The 20852-nt window shown below is 29.6% G+C and overlaps 1 protein-coding gene across 2 annotated transcripts in view; it reads left to right on the top strand.

Annotated features, from left to right (window-relative positions):
- Window positions 1-13086, top strand: part of LOC106682931 (Krueppel-like factor 3) — a 310001-nt gene extending 296915 nt beyond the window's left edge. For both annotated transcript variants that reach the window (XM_067050796.1, XM_014424072.2), the window contains one exon: window positions 8523-13086. In XM_067050796.1, coding sequence (XP_066906897.1) covers window positions 8523-8713 — 191 coding nt within the window. In that variant the 3' untranslated portion in view covers window positions 8714-13086. The remainder of the gene's footprint in view (window positions 1-8522) is intronic.
- Window positions 13087-20852: the final 7766 nt, after the last annotated feature.

Raw genomic sequence — 20852 nt, 5'->3', positions numbered from 1 at the left:
AGTCAAAGACTATTTTATTCTTTTTTTTAATATCATTTCCCTATAAATGTTGGAAATCAATTAAATAAAAACAAAACAATAGATTGGTGAGAAATGGTTAATAAATTAAAGGTTAACTGAATGGATTGGTAGATTATTATTATAAACCATAAAGATATTACAAAATATTATAACAAAAATTTGTAAAACTAGATTTTTTTCTATAACTTTATCCATTATCATATTAAATAACTGGTTCAAATTTTTTTTTATTTAACGATTTTATCTCAGGCAAAACTTTATGAAAAAGCATTCCTGAGCTTTCATAATTAGCTTTAACAAATTTATTGCAAAATTGATTCGATAAATGGCTTACAAAAATGAACATTTTACACCATTCCGTTACCAAATCAAAGACAATAGACTGACAACTGACGTGAAAATCAATTGTGACTATTTTAAAAAAATACTTAATGACTGACTTTCATTAACCCTTAAACGGCTGCTACCTCTTTAAATCAAATTATCGCTTACCAAGAGAAAAAGACCAATAGAGACTCACGCCCCTCTGATGTGAGACTAGCAGAAAAACACACCTTCAGACACACTATATCATTTAGTTACAATTCCTTCCGTAAACCACTTACTATCCCATCAAAACAGAAACAAATCATTGCACAAGGACCTAGACATACTATTTGTGACTGTCATAATAAAAAAAATAGTAATATACAAAACGTTCCATGAATCACTTGCCGGATCTACTCGTACAAACATTACTGACACACTACCACAAAATCCGGCAAGATGACTACAATTCAGAAGCACTGAGCAGGAATCTACTGCATGAGGACCACGCTTGAAGGTCTCCTCATTCAAGTTTGCATACTAAATCTAGGCAGAGATTGTTCCCCACACAAATCAACATTATGTACTAAAAGACTTTCACAATTAAAGAATAGTAATTAATAATTCCCTAATGATAGCTTCCGAATAATTACAGTCTTCGAATCTATTGCTTAATTTTATTGATGGCATGAGATAAGATCCATAATATTAGCCACCTTGATCAACGAACCCATAAATATGGACAGACACCTAGGCCCTAAGATGTATGCGTAACAGGTTTTGATGTAACTGCCGTCACATAGGGCTTGTCTTATCCAAATCCCTCTCATTAATGCCAGTGTCACAATAGCGCGACCACCCTCTGACGTAACTCGGGTCCGAAAATATTCCACTACTCGAGCGACGACGTGTGTCATTGTTAGTTCGGGGTGACCTTTTAATAAGGAGCGCTTACAAAACTGGTCGATGACTAAGGACATGTGCTCTGGCCGAGAACTTGGTCTGTCAGTCACAGCGGGGGCTCTGCGTAACGCACAGGTGCTCTACTTTCCTAATTCCTGTTTTATTGACTAATAAAACCTACGCTCTGGCGGCACTGTCCTGATGATTTCCCGACGTAATTAAACTTCCTTGAAAAAAAACAAAGCAAGAAAAACATGATGCTAAATTAGAAAAACTGATCACCTTATGCAGAAGTATAAGTTAATCGCAAATTACAGGAAATGATTTCCCATTTGAGAAACACACGCGGCATCTGTCACCTTGCCTAGATGATCGATCTGCTAATTTCCGCCCATTCGATTCCTGTTCTATTTATGATGTCCTTTTTAGTATTTCTTGATTCGATGGAGGAACCCTATCAGGTTTCTTTTACAGCATAAGTGGCTGGTCCTAAAAAATAGCTACATATCGCTTATTCCACCTGTCCGCAAGAGTCGTTTCAAAACCGTCTGAAAAACTTGTGATAAAATTGATGTCCTTTTAAACCCGTTTTTGAATTAATTAGATATCTTTTTTTGAGTGAGCTCAATCTTTACTACCCCGCTTCGATTTTTGCTATATTCTAAAGAAATGAGAGATTGTACTGAAATGGTAGCTATGGACTCTTGCTTCCTGATACACATATTACCAATAATAAAGACCTATTGGAATGCTTTTTTTTTTTTTGAGTGAGTGAAGCGTGGATAGCAACTTTTATGTATTAAAACAATACAGTTATATCTAATTATTTATATACGCGAATACTTGATAACTAATAATAACAACATCTGACTCGTTGATAGTAGAAGTTAATATTTTAATTTATTACTTGTTTATTTTGATTCTCTATGTGATTTTTCATTGATGCATGTTCGTTAAATTCTGTAATTGTTGTTTTTAAACTTTCAAATATTATTTTTTCTACATTATGAATGATTAGTTAAATATTTGTATTAACTTCAACAATTTTTTTTTTTTATTAGATATATTAGAATATGGAGGAAGAAAGGTAAAAGTAGTATAATTATAAGAGAAAATGGCAGACATGGGTTTAGTTATAAGCACACTGTTCAACATATTAAAATCTATTTTATTTGCTCCCTTACCTGGGTATTAGGTTGAGGTTAGTGGGTGTTAGTTTTATATTAAGACTAATAAACTATTGTTATAAATATACTTTAGAAAGGCTGCTTAGCATCTCTACTGCGCGAACGTGCACTTGGAGTCATAGTTTATCGATTGCCAAACTTTTTTTTTATTATTATAAAGCACAGTATATTGTTACAATAATTTTAATCAACAAATGAAAAAAAAAATAACACGAAATTACGCGTTTTATGTTAGAACTAAAATAGAATTGGTATTTTATAAGTATTTTCACTATTAAATATTATTAAAGTTGTCGTAGGTCCCACATAGTCATATATTCCTTAGATTGTTTAATAAATGCGAACATATTTAAATAGATTTTTTAATTAAAGCTAGCTGATTAAATAGCGAATGATTTCACTTTGAAATTGTAATAAATTCGAGACATATTGTGTTAGAATAAAGTAATTTACAGTGACGAGGTCAACCCACACTGTAATTTTAAATTACCCTTATTAGTCATTATGGTATTTAGCATTCAGAATTATGGTTTTTCTGCTCGTTTCGCGTTTTATTGTTGATTCGATTGTATTTTATGAAGCGCGTGGTTTCCTGGTAATCTAATAAACTCCTGTAGCTAAATTTATCGACAGCTGAATTGTCTATGTAAATGAAAACATGTAATGGACTATTATCGCCGGAGCGAGGAGCGATATCCTACGCTATCTCGTGCTCTTATGATTTAGAGCTGCCAGTGGACCAAGGCCGAGTACTCTATACTCCCCCAGTTCCAGCTAAATGAATTCCATCCATTGTCTTGCAGGCTCAGAGGAAGTATCCTTCACAAGAATTTATTCTTTGTCAATCATGCTCCTCTTCCTGGTTAATATTAATGCTCTCCATCGTCAGCTGTTATCTGCAGGGCTGGGGGTGAAAATCAAAACTAATTCGACGACCATAAGTATCTCCTACAAGATGAGAATAGCATACAGCTATGTATAACATAATTATTAATGAAATTCAACTACTCGAATTTTTATCATTCATTCATATATTGTGGTAAATACTTATAAAATTTAATATTTTAGACATTCATCACAGTTCTCAATGTCACCAAATTTTAATTATGAAGTTTAGATATAACTTTAAAATTTATTTTTACCTACTTTTGGTGAGAAATGAATCTAAAAGACTTTTCTCTTGGACCAACCCAATTCACATACAAATTTTATATATATGAAATACACATAGAAAATAAACCCTTTAACTTAATTTGGAGGGGCTATAGAGTTTTGAAAATCGTTAATATGTATACATTTTTATACTGATATGATTACTTATATATTAATTATACACATATAATTTAATTATATTTGTATAATTACTATAGATTATAATTGATTAATCTGTATAATTAAATAATTATACAGATATAATTGAGTATCATTAATTATCTGTATAATTAATATAGAAATACCTAGAAAACTACTCCCTTGTTTTCTTCTAGCTGTCTGTTAGTTCATAACAAACAGAAGAAAAGTGTATCATTATGAGATAAATGATAAGAAAAAATTATACGTCTTTATGTCTCCTTAAGTGGAAATTACGTACGGTTTCTAATATCTTGTCGTAAGAGGTTTATGTACCAATTTTTCTTTGAAACAATGCTCCAAGTGCTTTAAACAATAGTCTGTATACGGATGTTATCAGTCAAAGACTATTTTATTCTTTTTTTTAATATCATTTCCCTATAAATGTTGGAAATCAATTAAATAAAAACAAAACAATAGATTGGTGAGAAATTAGTCAATTTATCTATTTTCTTCTTCAATAACTGTCACTCTAATATTGCGTTAGTCCCCTTAATATATTACATAATAAAAAATAAAATAAGTGGTTATGGCAGGCAGAATGAAATTGACTTTGACTAAATTAACATATCAAATAAAAAATCTTTCTACTACACTTCAAGGACGATCCCAAATTAGTCTTCCAAAGTCGTAGTCTATTTTTATTTTCTGATATGCAAATTATAATTTGACTGTTAGATTTAATTAACAAATTTGTGTATTGATCAATTCATTTCATTTTAATTTGGAATAGTAATTTTGGATATTTGCAGAACCTTTTCCATTTTACATTGGGAAAACTGCTTATGTGCCGAAAACCACTTATGATAATAGTCATTTGAATCTAACAAAATTCTGCCGTACTTGTAATCGTTTAAACATTTCCCTTAAACGAAATTCAGTACACAAACTTTTTAATATTTTTTGTTTTAAGTTTGAATTTATTTTCTCAAAATCAGAACTTTAAAAAGTCCTTGTCTTTTTAACTCTATATCTGTATATTGAGGATGTCTAGAAGAATTGATACTCAAAAGAATTTTACTGTTTTGTTTTTTTAATTCTATTTCGCAATCTGTTTTCCGTATTTTTTATTTTTTTTTTTTACTAAAACTAAATAGCATAAATATTATTTTCTGTATTTTTTTCCAGTTATTAAAATCCTTACAGATAACGCTCTCTTCAGAAGGCTACTTTGAAATGTCTAAACGATATCATAATTTAAATAGAAGTAATAAGTTTCAAAATATTATTTACTGTTTCTTAGTTATTTACTATTTACAAATTCTTTGTACAACTGTGTACACTTTTGTGTATTACTTCTTAATATTATCCTTTTTCTTCGGATACAATAACTTAAAAGGCTTTTTTTATATTGATTTTATACTTTTTTTTATCTATATTGCTTTATACTTTAATATTAATACTAGTTTCATAGCAAACTTTAACTTCTTTTTTTCTTTAGTATAGATACTACGTTTTTAGAAAAAAATCTGATTGTTCTCTCTATATAGAAGGTTTATATTAAATCCGTTTTTAAGAATGTTTATTTTTCTGTTCCAACTGAATTTGAGGAGTGTTTATGGTTTCATTAAAAAATATTCAGCAGTAAAGATGAAGTAAAATAAAATAGGGACTGACTTAGAAGGATAATAATGAATTAACAACGTATCATAAAGGTGTTCTTGATGTTTATAAAGTTATTAAGTGCATTAAAAAGTGAAATATTCAACACAAATTCACAAACTATTGTTTTTTGTTATTTAAATAATTACTTTAATATTTGTCTTCTGCGTTTCTGATTTATTGTATTTTGATTAAAATTTTTGTTGTTTATCGAAATTCAGAGTGCAAACTTATTTTGGTATTTCTGAAATTAACCTATTTTTTATTTAATTTCTTTTTAATGCAGATTTTTTAAAATGTTTTTCATTTTTTCAAAAAAATTCCAGGGTGATATAAAAAGATATTTTTTTTTTCTAAAAATTGGTTGCTCGGAAGAGAATTAGGCACTTCCTAATATAGTAGGAATCCTATCTACATATTAGGAACGGCCATAAAATCTTATCAATTCTATATCGGGCTAATTCGTTCCGTTAATATACCCTAGCTGAAGAATGTCCCATGCCTGGATAATGACCCTCACTCGATGCAATTATAATTCAGCTCATGAAATGAGACAATTAAATAACTTTTGTCGGTAGGGCGGTATTGCGCCGACGCAAATTAAAAGGCCACGCCGAACTGCCTTTTCACTTTCCCTTATTGTTAAAGACCAATGGCAGGGAGTTGCATCGCCGCTTTGTCTGATCGTGTTTAGGAGGTGGGTTGCCATCTTGCCATTTCGATTACTATCGATATAAGTGGGTTGACAGGTAGCAACATGTTGCAAGGCGGACGAATCAATGGAAGCTGCACCTTGTTTTTTTTTACTTTCACAACTTCTTTAAGGAAGGGAGTGTTACAATTGGCGTCTGCTTTAAAGTCATCAGAATCAGGATAAGAAAAAAACTCTTACCTTAGTCAGATATTTTAATTAATAAGTAAAATATTTTCAATTATAGTAGAGAGCCTGAGGACTGACATGACTGATTCATTGCTGGCACAGGGGGGTTAGGACAGTGAGAATATTTCATGCCGAAAAAGCGTTTTCAAGTAATACAACTTTGGTCCCATTCTTATTCATTATTCATTTACTTTTCATTTGGTAGACTCATTGGAAAATTGGAATATATTTTTGTTGTATGTCAGTGTTAAATTTAAATCTACATATAATATAAGTAAACAACTTATTATTTAATTTTTTTTTAATGCTTTATAAGCTACATATTTTAAAATATGTTGAAAACATTATTGCTATAAGTTATAAAACACAATTTCACCAGTGGGTTCAATTTTAACAAATGTTAAATATATTTATTGTTATTTTATTTATGTGTTGTATGTCATCTTGTTATTTATTATGTTATTTATTTTGTTGTTATGTTACTTCACATTTCGAACAGTACATATACATTTGGTTACGATTTCTTAGTCGGGAGATATATTAGTTTTAGAAGGAGCTCTTAGGTACTTTAGAGTGTTAGAAAGCTCTGCAACACGTACATTTGTTTTGGCTAGACTGCGTGGCTGTTTCGTTGTGAAACGGAAATATATCGACTTATATCGCGGTTTTCTCGGTGTGTAGGCTGTGTATTGTTGTGAAAGAGGTAATTTGATACAGAGAGGACAAACACCCATGTAACTTATCACGGCCCTGTCATGTAGTTCGGGGTTTCCTCAGGATTTTTAAATGTTTCTAAGCTTTCTCTCGCGGACATTCATGGATCCCCAGAGCGGATCGGCCGTATCAGAGATGGGACGATAACACAACGCTACATGACAAAACGAGAGCCATAGATGCAAATACGGTGAAACTATTCTCGGGACTGACCCGTCCTTACATAAGGTAACTGGATACCTGTAGCTCTAGCTACCTTTACACTTTCTCGTAGCTTCCAGCTCGCACACTCTTTCATAACCCATGGTTCTGGGTCTGTTCAATTAGCCGAATTGTCTCCACCTACAGCAGTTTATTGGTAAATAGATGAATCGGTTCTTACGCAAGGTACCTGTTCCAACGGGCCTATAGATCTTCTTGTAGGTCAGAGTTGGACATCAAAAGCCTGATATACATATTAGTGCCATTGGCAAATCTCTCCGACCAGCTGGGCTAGATTTGAGCAACGCTTCCTGTTGGCTCTCGAGGCCCCCAGTACGAGAAAGTCTTACCCCGTCTTAGGTCCTGGATCCCAATCCTTCTCATTTACATAGTCTCTAGCACTTGAAAGCTGTTTTCTTTTTTTAATAAATAATCTTTATTGAAATAACCATTATAACAATATCATGTTCAATATTTTTAAAAAGTCTATCATTTCAACGTCACTATTTAGTCAAAATAATTCTGATTTTGTTTGTTTGGGTAGGTTTTAAAATATTTATATTCGACCATGATAGAGTAGAACATAAAATATATTTATTTACAAAATATAATAAATGCACTATTTCAATTCCATCCTCTATTTTATCTGTATACATAATATAATAAATTTATATTATCTATGTTATTTTAATCCATTGCAGAAATATTCACATTTTTCATTCTAAAATTTGAAGATGTTTATATGCCATTAAACCATACAAACCACTCGGATCCCCAACATCTTAATTGTAAATATTCAAGTGAAAATTTGAAACATATCGTTTAAGTGACATGTACAAATATATATATAACGAAATATATTTATATTATTTTCTATTCTTTTCAAGCTGTAATGTACGTCTCTTAATGAACCTCGAACAGCAATTAATAAGTTAATCGCCTTATGTTTTATTATATGACATATGGTTTTATTTTATTTATTATAATTTTACTTTATATACTCTGTTAATTCTTATTGTTCATTTTTATCTTTTCAAATTTATTATTTTCATTATATTTGATGACGTTTTATAATTTACATTTTTATTTTGTATTTTACTCTAAGGCTCTAAAGCCCTCTAAGGCCTAACTTTGACGCCTGTAATATTATTCTAAAGGGATCAATCCCAGAATAAATAAAAAATATTATTATTATATTAAATTACTCTGCCTTTCGGTTGATCGCATCTTTTTTTTTTTTTTTTTTTTTTTTTTTTTTTTAATATTTTATCTAAGTCATAGCATATCATTTCCACGATTATTTTTAGATAGTTAAACGAAATGTCAGATCAATAAGCAATCATCTTGTTCTGTTGCAGGAGAGAAGCCCTACAAGTGCCAGTGGGCCGAGTGTGAGTGGAGGTTCGCCAGATCGGACGAGCTGACGCGGCACTATAGGAAGCACACCGGAGCCAAGCCCTTCAAGTGCCACATTTGCGAGAGGAGCTTCGCCAGGTCGGACCACCTCGCCCTCCACATGAAGCGCCACCTCCCGAAGGCGGGCAAGTAGTGCCCCGGGCCGAGGCTCTCTGTAATGTTCCTTCGTTGGTGTGGTCGGCATCAGGAAGTGGATAGGCTCTCCAGAGGAATATTTTCAGGCTGATAGAGTGTATTATGTTGTTTAATTTTCTGTCTTTATTTTATTAAATCAACGAAATACTTCCCAATCAAAAAGAAAAAAAAATATTAAATTGAATTATAATCTATAACTGTATCCAGAACTCTTTATGCTGTGTATTACTTTCGATAACGCTTTTGCTTTTTTGATTGCTGATTCCTGGTGCCTACCACAAAGACTTGAAATTATTTGTAACATGGAAGTTGTATTTGTATCTAATATGACAAAGGACCCATCAGCTGGACAACGACAGAGGGACAAGAAGCTGGGCCGCCCGGCGTAACCAGGATGTCTTTCAGGTCATGGACTAAATATTTGAAAGTATTCCTCCCGTGCAGGTACCAGCTTCTTCGTCCAAGATATAAGCCAGCGTGATGATCTTAAATGTAATTCTTTATATACATACATACACATTGTATGCGTTTAATTGTTATTTAAAAGTACTCTAATTTAACAAAACGTAAAAGTTTTCCCATGAATTCTTGCCAAAGTGCCACAAACTTTCCGTCTCCTATTCCCTCAGGCTGGCGGAAGAGTCCTGTTAGATATGTAACCAGGGATATTTAGTGCCTTAGATATGTATTATATATATATGATTTATGTATATAATGATTTATTTTCCAATCAACAAAACCCACGTTATATGTTGTCTGTTAATTATTTTTTATATAGTATATAAATGTATTTTTTTACACTTTTATATACGGCGTGTGAGTTATATTTTTTTAGTGATTAAGTAATGGTTGTGATGAGGTAACTGAAATCAAACAGTGACTTAATTTAAAGAATATTTTTTAATAAAATGTACTTATAACAAACCACCATTAGGGCCCAATGCTCTGAAAATATATTATAAGAGATGATGATTTTACTTTTATATTATTGGAGTGTTATCGGTATGGACCGATTATAAATATTTAGAAAGATTTCCGTTTAAGTATTTTGTGTAAATATTATATTTAATTTTGAAATATAGGTTTCATTGTTTATAGAGTAACAATTTAACTTTTAGGGCACAGAGTTATGTTTTCTTTCTTTTCTTTTTCTTTTTTTTTATCAAATGTAGATATTATCACTTATTTAAAACTTATTTCAGTGTTTGTTTTTTTCTTGTTATTTTTTTATTTTTAGATAGCGAGCCTATGATTGCGTTGGATGATGTTACTAAGTTAATTTGATGATTGTACTTTGGCTGAGGTACTTAAGATTGGGTTTTCGTACGGCTCCTTCTGTTCAACTGTTCAATAATTGACTCATTAATTTATAATTTTAGATCTGAAATATTTTTTTAAAAATATATAAGCGATCTTTAGGTAATCTGGGTGTAACTTTTTGTGACAACTTCTATAGACACTGATGGTAATTCAACTATAATTTTTTCAAAGTTAGAGTGACTATTTGATTAGCAATAAAATCAACTTGTTAATATTATATGATATTTATATAAAAACCTACGTCAATAAAGGAATAAAATTCATTAATTATATTTTGAATTTCAATATTACAGTCAATAAAAAAAATACTAATCATAATAGAATATAGAATGTGCCTTTACAAAAAAAAAAAACTTACATGTTGTGTTGTATAACAAGCCCAATTAAAAATAATTATCTCTAATCGATTATTATTTACTTATTGGCAATTAATTCTTTCATAAATACTTCGATAGCTTTAAAAATAAGATAATGAACATATTGCAGCATTGCTAGAAAAATGCCATATCTAACAAAAAAAATTGTTTTTATACTGTTTGAGGTATTCCGTAGATCGTAGTACAGTAGACTGTTGTTGATTTGAAATAAATCAATTATTTGTTACTATAACATTAGAAAAGTATGTAGGATGACCTTAGTAAAGAAAGTAACCGCAGTTTACGGTACTATCTTTTGATCATTTGATTGAAAATCAAAACCCCTATTGAAGCAAAGCAATTGTATGTACATAACAATAAAAAATACGACTATTTATTGAACGAACCCTAAATCTGTTTATTTTCGGTTTCAAATGTTGATTAGAATTCATTCTTAACAATCATTATTCATATCAAACGATTGAAGAAATTTTCAATAAAAACATAAACGATTCTGTCCAATTTCATATAGAACATTAACAACTATGATATTCTTATGTAAGTGCTATTTCGGAAAAATATATATATTCCAGCAAGAAATAAAGTTTTTTTCTGCTAGTTACAAGCTCAATCACCAAAAATTATTCCTGAAGGAGAGAAGAGGACATCGACTTGGGTTCGGTCACGGGACCAGAATCAGTATGCAAGATCTCGCCTTCCGCCTCGTCCTCTGGAAACAATTATCCTTCGGAGATTATCGACCTTTTGGAAGTTTTTTGTTGTTTTTTATTCGGCAGGAAGGTCTTGTTTAGCAACAAGGCATACACCAATTTTACTCAGAGATACATTGTAGTTCTTTACAAACATTTGAACTTTTCTTCAAGAGCATAGGAAAAGTAATTTTGAAAAATACTAATTTTATTATAAAAAGTAACATGGGATCAAATTAAAATATTTTTTTTTTATAAATCGTAATTCTAAGGGTTGGATTCTTACGCTGATATAAGTAAAAATAATAACTTACTAAAGTCGGCTTTTACACCTATGTTAAAAACACAAAAAATACGATATTAATAAACGACCACTTAGGTGAGAGTAAGCGGAAAATATTTGAGAACATTAAGGGGGGCATGCGCACTGGCGCCTTCTACGGTCACACACTCTACGGCTTAAATTTCACTATAATCAAGTTTCTGTTTACAATTGTGGGTTTGTTTTACTGAAAATAATTACCACAAAATACATTATGTGCTAAACATAGATCACTTACAGTTTTAATAGTCAATTAAGTTAACCAAATTTTAGGTTTTATTTCTGAATAAGTTAAATGGAATTAAACCAAAATTTACGCTAATTCAGTCTAATACTTTGCCTGAGTACCGTCTATAAATTCGGTTCTTAACATTATTAGTTTGTGAAATTCATTGCTTTGAATTTGAAAGAAAATGAAATTTTGTATAAGAAAATAAAAAAAAAAAAAAAAAATCTACATCAGAAAAACCGCCTACATGCAGTTTTATTACAGTTTAAAAAGTAATAAGTAATTTGAAATATCAGAGATTCAAAATTTATAGAAATGTTGAAAAAATAGGAATCTAAAAAAAAATTAGAAAAATCGCTTAGTAAAAAGTGTTTAAAATACTTTTCAACGCGAAAATCTCAATTTTCTCTAAAATGTCAAACAACCATTTCACCCCTTATGTCTTACGTTTTATTACCGTAAAAGATTACTTTGCCTTTTTTAAGAAAATGAGAAACAATTTTTATTTTTTTAAATTAATATTAAAATTAGTTTTGTTTCAAATCTTTCAAATAACACATATTTTCTTATTGTTATCAAATGACTGAGCCATAGTTGTGTCTTGTTTTGCACTATTTGTGAATAGTCATTAAATTAAGGCACCAGTGGTTTACTTTTTGAGAAAACTATGCCCGTAATTGGAGTAATTTATTTATAACATCAGCACTACATAAGCCTATTTCTCTAAAAAGCACTAAAAATGAATGTTAGTGCTACAACTTTGAACTTATTTCATTCAACTGAAAGTATTTTTCAATAAACACATTTTAGACCGTTATTTCATTAACAGTCATGATATTAAAAAAAAAAAACTGAAAAAGAAATTATGAGATGAAATTGTAAACTATAGCATGGCTGTTTGTAAATGATTGATAAACAGCCATGCTACAGTTTATTCGTTATATTATTATTTGTTAAATAAAATATGTCTGATTATATATAAAAATAACATTAATAAGACTAAATTACCTATTGGCAAAATGTTTATTATTCAGTTGAATATAGAAAAAATAATCTCAACCAAATATGAAAAAAAAGTTCTCGTATCTTTTTTTTTTACTTGATGGAAGAGTGTATAAAACAATAACCTATATTTTTAATTCACCTTTTTTTTCTATTTATCTAGTTTTGTTGAATTTAAAACCTATGTATCTGTTGAAGTTGTTGCAATCAAACAGAACCGTTGCCTACGAAATAATTGTTGACAGTATTGTGTTCATGTATTAAATACAGAAGGAGCTTTATAATTAGTTGTATAATTGAATGTAAGTGCCCTTGTGTTATGAAGGTGCTAAACTACTATATAATGTATATAATGTACTTAAAAACCTCAACCAACGGGGTTTTGTATATCTGTATGGACAAATGTAAAAATAGAAGTTACCAAGATTTGGATTTGTGTTTTATCTCTCCCTTTTTCCTATACAAATGAGTTTTGTCACTAATGAACAATTAAATATTTTGGTCCTAAGAAATGATGATTTATTGGTTTCGAATAAAAAAGAAATAATATTAAATAAAAAAAAATGAATACCTAATTTTAATAAGCTTTAGAAATCTAAGTTAAATAAAAAAAGCTGTTTCAAAGGTTTTAAGTCACTCATCTGTCTAACTATATACCCTTTTTAATTTACAATTTAACGATCTCATCTCCCCAAAATAGTCTAACAGTGCATAAATGACTATTTTTTTAAAAAATTTCCTTTTAAGTACCTTTAATTTGTTTATTTAAAAACACCAACAAAAAAAAAATAAAAATAGGCCTCATTGTTAACAATATAAAAATGGTAAAAAACATGCAAAAAATTGAAGATTTTTTTGAATAATCAAAGGAGAAAAAATGGTGAACAACCGATACGAACGGAACAAGCTGATGTGATCTGCATAACGACTTCGTAATATTTTTGTAAACTGCATTGTATTTTATTTTATATGTTAATGTTTTATATATTAACTTTATTTTATGTTGTATTCTAGGCAGTAACAAAATTTATATTATTTATACCCACTTTGAGAAATTTTAAATTAGGTATTCTTTTTGGAACAGAAAAATATATTTTTTCATAATTTTCGCCTTTTACTGTCTTTAAATTTTTATTTTGTAAAATCACAAAAATAGCAATAATTAGTTCACCAATCTACAGAAAACATGGAGAAGTATGTAGACTGGTAAGTGAAAGTTTTAAGATGCGCGCATTGCATCAGATTTTGTTTGAGTGGCTTTTCGTCAAGTTTTCATAGTGTATTTTATTTTATTTAAATGTGTTTTCCTCTTCTGTAGAAATTTTAATTTGATATAAAATGTCATAAATCTAGGTGTCATTCATCTGGATATCGAAAATATTTTGAAACCAGGTGAATCATCATTTATACTAAAAGAGTTATGTTGAGTTTTATATTTAAAAACGATTTTAAATCAAATGAAATTTTTTGTGCATATATATTGCATGAATGGATCTCAGATTATTAATACTTAGCGCCCATGTGAATTGTTTTTTTTTTGTCTATAAAAAGTTTGTTAAAAAAAAATTAAAGGTACTCTTGGACATTCAAGATAGATGCCTATAATATTTGTTCTTCTTGCTTTTAGATCAATATGGTATCCCATAAACCCTTATCAAGAGAAAGAATGTCGGAATGAAAAAGAAAGATATGCAAGTATCTAGAATGACACGAAACATTCCATTTATTCCGATGATCCAACATATTTATTGAATATTGAGTAGAATCCGACAAGAGTCCTGTTTAGAATTTGTTCGACCCTTACTAGATACCTCAAGATAAAATTACTAAAAACATATTTTAATATGAAAAATTATATCAATGATCGATGGCAATCTTTGTGAAACGAAAGCTCAAGGAGTAAACTAAAAATTATTAAAAAGAATGTCAAGCCCTGATGTACCTCCAGCCGTAAATATCGGAATAGAAGAATAGGTCACACGAGGCTCACTCAGTCCTATTTTATTTCAAAACAAACGCCTCAAAAATGTCAATATTGTACCAACAATTTGACAATTAGCCATATCTTCCAGGAATGTACATATTTCACGTTACACCTAGCTTGGGATTATACCCGAATATTTCAGAACCCTTGGGGACGATGATATAATAATAAATTGATATTTCAGTTTTTAAAATCAAAAAGTTTACTGTCACAAGTATAACTTCAAACAGACTATAAAAAATTAATAGAAAAATAAAATTTAAAAAATAATTAAACAAATGCAAACAAAAATAAATAAGAAATTAGTGGCGTTGATGTCCAGTGATGTTAACGCCATTAAACAAAAAAAAGACTGTGCGGTCCCTCCTCACTTCTTAACTTGTGTAAGACCGCCAATAATTAAAGTTAATAAAACTACTAATTAGAATAAGTCATCTAACAGGGTGTTCATATTTATTCGATTTTATTTTAATTTATTTGATGAAAAATTAAAATTTTATTTCAGAACAAAGCAGTTTTAGCGTTCGAAAAACAAGAAAATATGAAATCTGTAGTTTAATAGTACAGCAATATCGTTCTAGAAAATTTTTCAAGAGCTGCCCAGTGAACTTGATTGGGAAAAGCGGCATCATGAGATGGCAAACCTGTTCATCAAGTATGCAAATGTGTTAATTAAATCTCCCTAATTTGGCATTGGCTCAACAGCGGCTAAAAACTTAATGTATTAACTCTTCATGATCCCTATTACTTTTACTCCAAATTATATATTAGTCAATGATAAATTATTCTACATGATCATTTTTCGATATTTAATAGAGGCGATTTTGATAATTCAATATCTCAAAGAAGAAAAAAAAAATAAATGTCTCTGGAAAAAAACTAGGCGGACCGTTATTTATTTTTAGACCATTAAATAAAGTGAGCTAAATCAATTATCAGTAACGTTTGCCAACAAATTTCTTTCTAGGTGCTTGCAAAGACTGGAAACTTATTTTAATTTCTGACAGATGTCATTTCTTTGAATAATGACTACAATAATTTATTAATTCGTTTGTATACATGTGTTATACAAGAATATCAATTATTTCTTTATTTTTTCTTTTCGCTTGTCGATTATAGTAAAGAGAAGTACTGCGATTAAAAATAAATCTTATCCAAATTCTGACAGGAAATATACGTATAAAGCAAATTACCAAGTCTTTCAAAATGGTATATGTGCTATAAAACCAACCTATCTAAAAACAAAAATTTATAGGCGTACACGTGATGCTTCAACAAATGTTTCGCTAAAATCGCCTCACCATCCCTTTATTGCGATTTATTCGATATTTATTTGCGAATTTCTCTAAAAAGGATATAACAATTTTGAATAAATTTGTAATGTTAATGTACAATATATAATCGTTAAAACCTAGCAGGTCTTATCCTGATTGAAATTGTCTGACAGGGTTTAAATTTTCACAATAGCTTATTGTGAATTACCTTCAATTTTGTTTATTTGAAATAATTAGTGACAACCTCATTGTTATTTATAACAAAAAAATAATAAAAGAATTGACTAAAGGAGAATATAAAGAGAATATTTTTCCACGCTGAAAAACAATTTATGATTATAATAATAGCAATACCTTTAAAGCTAAAGATTTAAAAAAATGTCATGTTTACCATTTAAATTTACCTACTTTATAAGTTAGTAATATAAAAAAAATCATAAACATAAGGTATGTGTCAGGTAAGAAAATTGTTATTTAATTCCTTAAACAAATACAATGTTTTCTTTATAATTTTTTCTTCAAGTTACGTTAAATTAAGTTTTACTCAAGGTAAGTGAAAGTTGTGTAAGGCGAGCATCGTACGAGATTTTTAATATGCAACGGGACAGGTGGTAGTGGACTAGTTGTTTACTTTTTATATCATTATATGAGTATAATGCATTTATTACAGTAATTATTTATTTATATTCAAATGGATTCATTAGAATACAACCTAAATAAATCAAAATAAATTAGTTCCGAACACCAAAATGTAAGGTTATTAAATACCGCAAGGTGACCTTCAAACCTTTTTAGGGAGTTGGGGGAATTATTTAAAGTAAAATACATTACTTACTGTTATTATCAGTTTATTAGGAACCTGAGCAAGATATTATAAGAATTGTTTAATTGAGGAGAATGCAACAAGTTTTATTTAAACAAAAAAGATTGGAGGCACAAATTTTGAAACCTCTGAGCCAGTCATTTACCAATAGCTTAGAGCTTAAAGATTTCTTTTAGATTATTACTTACCTGTCTTAAATGTGTTTACTTTTTCATCCCTGTTTTTTTACTGAGTTAGAATTGGTTTTTACTTGCCTGATTCATAGAATAGATGACCAAGTGTTTTGAATTACACGAATAATATCTGTAATTTATGTTGTAAAACAAAAAAGACTATTCACTAAAAAAAACTTTTGATAGAAAGTCTCTTGAGTTTAATGGCTATATAAAAATAATCCTAAGTATAAGACATCGTAACTATGCTAATGCTGGTATAAACCGATCAATGATTGTATAAATTAACAATCAGCCAGCCTTATACGACAGTCTATATAATAATTGAATATCAGGTATGAATGGAAGAATTACAAAAGATTTTAATTTGAAAATATTCAAATTTATATTCGATACACGATTCATTCCATTGTTGTAATCATAATTCTTTAACAATAATTATATAAAATGTTTCATCCATATTCAATGTTTCAATCATCAAAATGTTTCATATTAGACAGCATAAAAGGTGTCTGAGCCCAATCTCAATATTCAATAGAACCGTAAATATATATATATATCCTTGAATTACATTGAGAAAATATGGATGAATATAAAACAGTTATTAATCAATAAATTTCTTTAAAATAATTAGTAAGAACAAATTTTTGTATATGATCCATTTCTAAATGGTCATATACAAACTTCAAGACATACACGTTCATCACCACAAAGCAGAGATTAAAAATTAACAATTGTTGAAACTAATAGCCAATGATTGTCATGGATACGACACTTATTCATGAATGAACAATTGATCAATAAACACCGTATCCATGACAATTTTAGCAATTAGTTTCAACAATTGCTAATTTTACCCGACTCTGCCACGAAGTATATCATTCAAAGATTGCTAACCACAATTCATGATGAACTAGGCCTATTTTCTGGTATAATAAGCATTTTTAATGAATTATTTTTAATGAATGCATTTCAATGAAGCGATAGTTAAGTTGGTTCCTTCAGAATCCGATATTTTGTACTCACGTAATTAAAAGTAATTGTAACTCTTGAGAAGAATTTCATTACAGGCAATGAGAGTATTTTGATCTTGTAAATAAAATGTTATTACTGTATTAGGTTGTATCTGTATTATAAATAATAAAGCGGGCATCGGACCTGCTCTTCAAAACAATTACTCAGTTAATAAAAAAAAAAAAAGGCTTTAGTTAAAGAGCTATTAGCAACTATGAACGACGGACTACACTGGAAAGAGCTCATTTGGTTAAATGTGACATTATTGCTTAACATAACATAAATACCATGTTGTTTTAAATTATTGACTTGTTTTTAAAGTATATAACTTTTTTTTTTTTTTTTTTACAAAAGTTTTGTTATTTATGCGTTTTAGTTAAAATCGCACGCAAGATTCGACAAACGGATATTTTTTTCCATTGTTTATGTGTTCTTAATTATTTAAATAGATCCATTTTTTGTATTATTTTTTTAAAATAAAACATTTCATTCATATATGTGAAATTTTTTTAAGAATATAAATTCGTTGATGTTCAAAAGGATAGTTATTTCACTAATTTGAATTAATAAACAAATTGTTCTACGTTTCGGAGGATATGCCTTCTGGAACAAATATTGCAGTTTCACATTCCAGTTCATACTGTTATGTTTAAACTTACAAGGTAGAGAATGTTATAATGGCATAATAACCCTGAACGTAGAACAATTTGTTTATTAAATAAAAGTGGAGATACAATTTTGCCTCTATTTTTTTCTAAATTTTCATATTCGATTTTTTTGATGTTTTTGCCGAAAAAAAATTCAGTGTAAACTTTTTGCAGTTGTTGTAAAAAGGTTTTCAGCAACATTAAACTGTCATCCACCTTCTGAGACATACTGGCAAACCGTTAGTGTAGAGCGTATTGTGGGCTAATACGGCAGAGGTGCCATGCTCCTAGCTGCACTTTTAGAGGGGAGCAAAATTTCGCAATAAATAATAATAATATATTGTCAAAATTTGAACCATTCCATTTCATGAATTTTTTATTTGTAACCTGTACAATAAAGAATAAATATGATTGTGTTTTAGAATTACTGTATATTTACCTAAATCAGGGAGCGGCAAAATTTGTATTCCCCACGGGCGGCTGACACACACGTAACACCACTGTGATAAACTGTGGTTCTTATAAAAAATTTATATTATTTATTAAAAATTTAGAAACAGGGGCCAATATCTATCGGGGCCAGTCGTTAAATAGCTCTAATCGTCCTACATCTGCCACAGGCGGTTATCCGATGATCGTACAGTACGTGGGGAGGACTCACTTAATACTTATACATTGTTGTTTAAGATTTCATAGGCTTAGAACCGAGTAATCTCAAACTATTTTTGTTTTTTCAGAACTCTGTGCATCAGAATACTTCCCATACCACAGCAGTACGTGGTCTTCTCCTAAGTTAAGGGGATCAAATAGTATCACAATACCCTGGAGAACGGGCACTCAATATTATTTTCATGTTCTCCGGTGAAATCAGATTAAAATTCTTTTGCTTAAGAACATAGTCGGGGGAGTTGTTAGTGAAACTGTGATAAGTAAAACTTATTTTTATAAGCTAATTTCCCTCCAAGATTAGTGAGATAATATCGCGGAATAGTATTTTTATATAACTTTTATGGGTGCAGAGGAGCCTAAAATTTTAGAGTGCACTGCAAGATTTAATTTTTTTCAAGCACTTTATATATTTGAAGAAAAGGTGGTCGGGAGTGATCTTATTTATTTGTGCCTTATTTATGTGTGGCACAAATAAATAAGTTTCTTTTATTTGTGTATTTTTGTTGACCACACCCCTGACCTTCTCCTCGTATTATTTATGGTCAACTATTTACACCTCATTATGATTTCTCTATTACTTCTTACCTCAGGTATCTTACTAAGGAAAAGAGCTGCATTATCATCATTTTTTATTTATTTATTTTTGCCTACGAAATACATTAGGATGAAAATCGCTCGATAAGTCCATCTACTTATGAGCAGTATAGCACCTTAGCTATATTTTTATGTTATAGAAAGAATTCAAGTTGGATATAAGGAAAATAAAAGAGTTAATACAACAAAATGAAATATCGATCGATTTCTGCAGCAGATCATTATTTTTTTTTCCTCCTTCGATTTAAGTTGAATTAAAACTAACTGTATCTGCAGAGAATAAAATATAGACTTGTGCAATGGCCAACTCGCAATGCCAAGATAATCTGCAGCCCTGATAATCTGACCTACAAGAATATCTAATCGATCTAGGAATAATTTGTGGTGGAACTAGATGATAGGTGTTTATAAACTACTCCTCAATAACACACTGGAAAAAGTGTCCTTGTTATCCTTAACAAAACAACTTTCACGCAAGACGAAAAAGATATGTACTTACTTACATTCATCAAACGTGTCTAAGAGATGTTGCTTTGCCAATTTTTTAGTTATTATAGTTTAATTAAATGACAAGTTTTTGTAGAGATTCCTGATCATGTACTGAGTTTCCTTTCTTCACAACTTCACAATATTTCTTAAAAATGCATTCACCTTTTTTTACATAATAGTTATAAATTTAATTAATTTTCGAATCATAACTGTAATTTATTACTAAAATAATTGTATTATTTAGTGCCTTTTATCGAGATATCATTTTTAAAAGAAATTTTTTATCTATTTTCGGAATATACCATACTTTTCTTTTAATATAGTAACCAATTTGTATTAAGGTGTTAGTTTGTTCGGTAATAATAGCAGCCAAAGAATAATGAACAAGTGAAAAAGAACATTTTTCGAAAATATTCGCAATAATATTGAAATGCTGTGAAGTTAATGGGGAATATATTAGATAATTTATTACTTATAGACAGAATTTATATTTATATTATTGTTCTAAAATATGTAAGCTAGAAAAACCAT

This window comes from Halyomorpha halys, unplaced genomic scaffold (genome assembly GCF_000696795.3).
Source record: "Halyomorpha halys isolate HHAL.00 unplaced genomic scaffold, Hhal_1.1 Scaffold452.1, whole genome shotgun sequence".
In the NCBI taxonomy this organism is placed as follows: domain Eukaryota; kingdom Metazoa; phylum Arthropoda; class Insecta; order Hemiptera; family Pentatomidae; genus Halyomorpha; species Halyomorpha halys.
This window is presented reverse-complemented; position numbering and strand designations above follow the sequence as displayed.